This window comes from Rosa rugosa, chromosome 5 (assembly GCF_958449725.1).
Source record: "Rosa rugosa chromosome 5, drRosRugo1.1, whole genome shotgun sequence".
NCBI classification, from domain to species: Eukaryota; Viridiplantae; Streptophyta; class Magnoliopsida; order Rosales; family Rosaceae; genus Rosa; species Rosa rugosa.
The window spans coordinates 38,460,021-38,466,203 of NC_084824.1; the positions used below are offsets into that span (position 1 = coordinate 38,460,021).

The following is a 6,183-nucleotide window of genomic DNA, read 5'->3' on the forward strand; positions in this document are numbered from 1 at the left end:
TAATTAATGTAATTTTGCCTTTAACCGTGGGAAATGGAAATAGAATATCACCCCTGACTAGGTAATTATATTTAGGCTTTATGAGGGAGTCAATTTCCAGTCAGATCTCATTTTTTATTTCCTTTCCAATCCCTAATTATACCAAAGGGCACATCTGAATGGAAAATGATATTAATTCTCATTCCATACCATAATTTCCTGCCATCCAAACAGGCCGGGCCTTAGGGATCTCAAGTTCTTTAATTTTCTAGACATGAAATACGCTAATGATTTCATTGGAAAAGTATTTGTAACTTAACATAAGCGGTCAACCTGAAGGTGACTGAGGCCATAAACAATCTAGCCAGTCATGCCTGAATTTAATTGATCAGTCCAACAGTGAGATGAACGTACAAGTCTATTTATAGGTTCAAGCAGGCGAACTCGGACAAGCTAGTGGATCATGAATTGAAATTCTACAAGAAAGAGAAAAATAGCTATTGGTCGTCGAATGCCCAACTCTTATTGGGCTTTACCGGCCCTTGTGGTCATGCACTTCGGCTAACCTCGTAAATTAGCAGCTGGGTCTTGTCTTCTATATCTGACTATTAATTACTAGCTATCCTTATGTTCACCTAGGAGTGACACCACAGTTGTTACAATATGCCTGGAACTCAACCCTGCTGCTTCAGTTTGGTCTTTCTGAGATCCATGTTCAATATATCTGTCAGGAAGCATCATAGACCTCCACTGTAACAACAAAAGCAATCAAGAAACTAAGTATCATTCTCAAAAAAAAAAAAAAAAAAAACTAAGCATGGACTCTCAAACACTCAGGAAGGTCTGAATTTGAAGTTATAAGAATATTACCTTGAGCTTGCCATCAAGTAATCCATTCAAGCCTAAGAATTGGGAAACGTGGGAGCTGAATCCTCCGATTGATCCTTCTTCAACGGTAATGAGAATCTCATGTTCTTGAGCTAGCTGTCTGATCAAATTTCCATCAAGAGGCTTGCAGAATCGTGCATCAGCCACAGTTGTGGAGATGTTGAGAACTTGAAGCAGGTCAGCTGCTGCTATACAGCTTTGTACTATTGTTCCGTAACCCAAAATAGCCACCCTACAACCTTCCCTTAACACCCTTCCCTTGCCAACCTATTTTCCAGAGTTTGAGTTAGCATGCATGCCATTCAGTAATAATTAAGCATAGATGACTTGTCAAATTGGTCAAATTTTGTGTTACGTATAGTAATGCTCGGGAATATATAAGTCAGCAAAATAAATTTTTTCACATGTTGAGTTTAAGCTAAGAATGTAGAGGTTCATAATACTAGCATGCTTGTAAAGGAGAAAAATAAAAACAATATAATAAATTATGATACGTGATATAAATATAATAGAAAAAAAATCAAAAACGATAAATTTTAGAGGATGATTCTGAAAAAGACTTTGCTGACCGACCATGCAGACTCACAAAATTGATGACGCACAATTTGGGTATAAACACAACGTGCAAATAACCCTTGCATTTCAACCATATATAATTTGCAGGTTCAAACTTTATTCCTGATTGGGTCTACATAAATATACGCGTGTGTAACCAAGATAACAAATATAAATAGAGAAGATGCTCTTTAATTATTAATTTACCTCCAATGGGGTTCCTTTGTTGTCTGGTGGAAGAATTGACCCAATGCCGTTTCCTCTAGGGTATCGGAAGCAACTAGGCCTATCATCTATGGCAGAAGCCGTGGCAACCATGTGCATAAGTTCAGTCTCAGAAGAAGGGGCCATGACCACCATGTTAGGTAAACAAGCCATGAAAGTTGTATCAAAGGCTCCGCAATGTGTTGGACCATCTGCACCTACAAGACCAGCCCTATCTATAGCAAATCTCACTGGGAGCTTTTGTAAGTCTACATCATGAACCACCTGCACCACCACAAAATAAGTTAAAACCAAAGATTACTGAAACTACATTAATTATTAGATTACTGTACCACCACTTAAAATTATTAGATTACCAAATAATAGCAACACTTCTCGATCTATTTTTTTTTTTTTACCTGATCATAACCCCTCTGAAGAAACGAAGAGTAAATAGCACAGAAAGGTTTAAGGCCTTCAGCAGCTAGGCCAGCAGCAAAGGTAATAGCATGCTGTTCTGCTATCCCAACATCGAAACATCTGTCTGGGAATTGTTTCTGGAACAAGTTGAGTCCAGTACCACTTCCCATTGCAGCATGGATGGCTACAACTTTATCATCTCTCTTTGCTTCGGCAATTAAGGACTCTGCAAAGTACTGCGTGTATGAATGAGTACTTGATTTCGCCTTCAACTGAGTCCCTGACTTGGTGTCAAATTTTACAACACCTGATGATCACATAACCAAAAACCAATAAGCCTACTAACACAATGAAGTTGATGTGAAACTAGTAAAAGAAAAAAAAATTACTTTACAAAGAATGTCTGTAATTTTGTACCATGCATCTTATCAGGGGCAACTTCAGCTGGAGCATAGCCTTTTCCTTTCTCAGTGATGACATGAATCAGAACAGGCCCTGGTACTGGTAAGGATTTAATGTTGTTGAAAATGTAGACAAGGTCTTCGACATTATGACCATTCACAGGACCAATATAGTGGAGTCCAAGTTCTTCAAACAGACATGCCCCAGAACCACCCACCATTCCTCTCATGTAGGAGTCAACTTTAGCAGCAACTTCATGTGCTTGGTGTCCAATTTTCTTGGTCATACCCTGTGGATGAATCCACAAAAACCTCATAAGCTGGTTACTTGAAGAAGGAAATCTAAAGCGTTAATCAGTTGGGGTAGCTGAAGCCGATTGTGGCATATAGGTACCTTTGCTGCTTCACGTAGCAGTTGGAACTTTTGAGTAGACTGTAATCTTGTGAGTGCTTTGCTTAGAGCTCCAACTGGAGGGGCAGGGCCGTCGACAGTGGCAGTTGGCAGAGAGACTTGCTTGTTGTCATTCAAGATGATTATAAGATTAGAATCAAGGTAGCCTGCATTGTTCAATGCCTCATATGCCTGTCCTCCTGTCATGGCTCCATCTCCTATCACTGCAATCACATGATTCTTCTTGCCTTGCAAATCTCTAGCAACTGCCATTCCTATATGCGAAAGGAAAATTTTGGTTAGGTATCCCAACAAATGGGAAAAACAAAAGCACTTCCAAATAATTCAAAAGCGTATTTAAATTGTAGCATTTGCCAACAAAAATAAAAAAGTAATTTTGAAATAAATTACAAAATATTTAAGGGGTCCTTGACCCATAAAGACAAAATTTAAAATTTTATTCTTCATCAGGTTTGCATTTTATTTTCTATTCCCATCAGTTAAAGAAAATTTTACAATATATAATCTATGAAATACATATTGTAATATGTTACCATAACCGAGCTATTTTAAGAAATACTGACGCAGAAATTGCACGGACGATTTTTTTTTTTTTTGTTTGAACGGTTGCACGACTGATGTAAGATAATTCACTATCACATCTGAACTATAAATATGGTTATATGGACTAATATATTTCAAAAATAAAACACGTATTTCTAGAGATTTGTATTTGTTTCCAGCATATTTGCCTAAAAAAAAAATTATTCAGAGATTAGTATGCGCAATTTGGAGTTATACTACCCGAGATTGATCAATTATTGATGAAGAAGATGCAAAGCTTCACAAACCAGGAATCATATATTTAAAGATACAATAACCATAAAATATTTGGCTAAAAAGAAAATGAGAATATACTGTATGCATGTACCTAGAGCAGCTGAAATGCTAGTGGAACTATGGCCAACTCCAAAGGCATCATGCACACTCTCATCCCTCTTGGGGAAGCCTGAAAGCCCACAAGTCTGTCGGATTGTTTGCATTCTCGACCTCCGACCAGTTAAAATCTTATGAGGGTAGGTCTGCAAAATCATCGAAATTATTTATCTGATGAGAAAATGGACTGCAACCAATTAATGTAAATACTGAATAGAAATATCCAGAGAGTGATATCTACCTGGTGACCAACATCCCAAATTATCTTATCTTCAGGAGTGTTGAAAACATGGTGAAGTGCAACTGTTAACTCAGAAACTCCTAGGCTTGAGCTCAGGTGACCCCCAATCTTTGACACTGTGTAAACAATCTCTTCCCTAAGTTCATCCGCTAAAATTCCAAGTTCCTGAAATTCATGTCAATGCACAAAGTTTAATTCCAAGAGTGTCTTTTCCTCATCAGCTAGCAACCATTAATGTTCCATAAGTAATTAGCTTTTTAATTACCTCAATAGAAAGATTTCTCATGTGAATGGGATAGTTTATGGTGTCCAGAATTGGAGTTGAGGGCCTCTCTCCTGAGAAATTCAGCAGTTTTGATTTCGGTAGCTTGCCATTATTCTGGCTTTCTTGGTGACCTCCCTTCATGAAAGTGCTCTTGTCATCAATTGAATTATTGTGAAGAGCAACAGCTGTCCCATTGAACTGAAAAAAGAAACAGAAAATTACTGCTAATTAAAAACACACCTCAATTGATTGGTTTTCTCTTATTTTAGAAGTCACTGGTAGACTATACAAATATGACTATTGATAAGATGAACTCGTCGGAATGTAGAGTGCCACATCGCATTGCGTGAAGTACTACATTATCAATAGGACTCCGTGACATTGCTAGAAAATAAATATGACGAACATAACATGTCAAACACACGGCACGAAGATATACTGCTCTACATGCACACACACGTTGTTCGAAACCTGATTTGAATATACCTTGCGTACCATTTTCTGGTTGCTGGGGTGAGGAGGAGATGCGGATAAGAAATTTGGAATGTATGAAAATGAATGACTACCATCTTGAGAATGGAGCAAGGGAACGAAACTAGTTCTAAGAACAGAATCCATTGGAAGTCTAATAGATTTTACAAGAGATGATCACTAGCTTGTAGGAAAGAAGTGAGTGACTACAGGGTTGAATGAGAGCATAGGCGCCTTTTATAAGGAAAAAATGGTGTGAATTGATGGCTGGTTGTTAACTCGGTTGAGTTCAGAATCTGTTTACGTTGAAAAGTCTCCTGGGTCAAGTTTTGAAGGACAAAACACTAGAGAATTCTATAATAGTTAGATGTACGTTCAAATCAATATTAAACGTATTGGAATATTCAAACAAAGTGAATCAGATGTTTTTTTATTGCGGCAGCATCAGAACAGACTCTGGAAATTGTTTATTTGAACTGAAAAATTAAATGAGTGTTGAAAAACATGCGACAAGGAAGTGTTGAAAAACATGCGTAGGTCACCGTCTCTGAAAGAGAGGAGCTCTGAAAATTCTGTTAGAATAAATTTGTGGGTATGTATCATGATAGAGTTTGTAGCGACGCTTTTCTTAAAACATTATTTGCCCTACTATCAAATGTGCAAAAGGGAATAATCAAATATGCTTCTAAGATACAAGGAAGCCCGGCACAATGTTGTTGTTGGTCATCGTTTTGCACTCACGAAAACGAACCTAAACACTTAAAAGAAGATTTACAAGATGGCTCAAGGTTACTAAAAACTAATTGTCCACTATTTGTTTCTAGTAGTTTTATATATGTGTATTAAAACATGAAAATTGTGTATATTGCAGGCTTAGATCATCTTTAGGATATTCTTGGGACTATCTTGGATTGTCTCATTCTATAGAGAATGAATCATTTATATAGAAGTATATGTAACCCTTCAAATGGTAAGGTACATTTTCACTTGTACCAGTCGATTTTTATCATATTTCTTCACTCAGACAAACTCAAAGGTGCAAACACAAATAACACATTTTCATCTCTTTAACAAAACTTATATTTTGAAAATTTCTCCAACAAATTCGACTTAAGGAAACTGTTCTTCTGTTTCCTCTGGCTATCGTGAGGGTGGTGGTTGTGGCTCCTATCATTGGTGGCATATTATTGTGCTCTTTTTCCTCTTCTACTTGATGAATTCATGCTTTAGAGGTGGTGATGTCTCTACGACCTTGGTGGCTTCTCTATGTAGAGGAGGTTCGGGTTTCTGACATGTAGATTCGGTGGTGCCACTATATAATGGTCAACAAGGTGGTCTAATTTTGGGCTAGGTGGTGGTGCGGTGAGGTACGATGCTATGAGTGGTGCAACGGACCTTGTCCAAAAAATAGTTGGGGCTGGATCCGACAGCG

General features: G+C 37.6%; 1 protein-coding gene across 1 annotated transcript; it reads right to left on the reverse strand.

Moving 5' to 3' along the window:
* Nucleotides 1–270: 270 nt before the first annotated feature.
* LOC133712863 (probable 1-deoxy-D-xylulose-5-phosphate synthase 2, chloroplastic) lies at nucleotides 271–4,927 on the reverse strand. Its single transcript, XM_062138980.1, has 10 exons — nucleotides 4,776–4,927; nucleotides 4,281–4,478; nucleotides 4,016–4,180; nucleotides 3,770–3,920; nucleotides 2,842–3,113; nucleotides 2,464–2,737; nucleotides 2,046–2,353; nucleotides 1,630–1,911; nucleotides 850–1,134; nucleotides 271–729 (listed from the first exon to the last, which is right to left on the reverse strand). The coding sequence occupies exons 1-10, from the start codon at nucleotides 4,896–4,898 to the stop codon at nucleotides 595–597; spliced, it is 2,193 nt and encodes a 730-aa protein (XP_061994964.1). The 5' UTR covers nucleotides 4,899–4,927; the 3' UTR covers nucleotides 271–594.
* Between the last annotated feature and the right edge of the window lie 1,256 nt (nucleotides 4,928–6,183).

What these genes read in the sequence shown, in the direction of transcription:
- LOC133712863 (XM_062138980.1), bottom strand. Translation starts at nt 4,898, where the DNA reads ATGGATTCTGTTCTTAGAACTAGTTTCGTTCCCTTGCTCCATTCTCAA. An exon ending in TTTGGGATGTTGGTCACCAG is followed by an intron (nt 3,921 to 4,015) that starts GTAGATATCACT and finishes ATGATTTTGCAG; the next exon opens with ACCTACCCTCATAAGATTTT. An exon ending in TTCAGAGGGGTTATGATCAG is followed by an intron (nt 1,912 to 2,045) that starts GTAAAAAAAAAA and finishes GTGGTGGTGCAG; the next exon opens with GTGGTTCATGATGTAGACTT.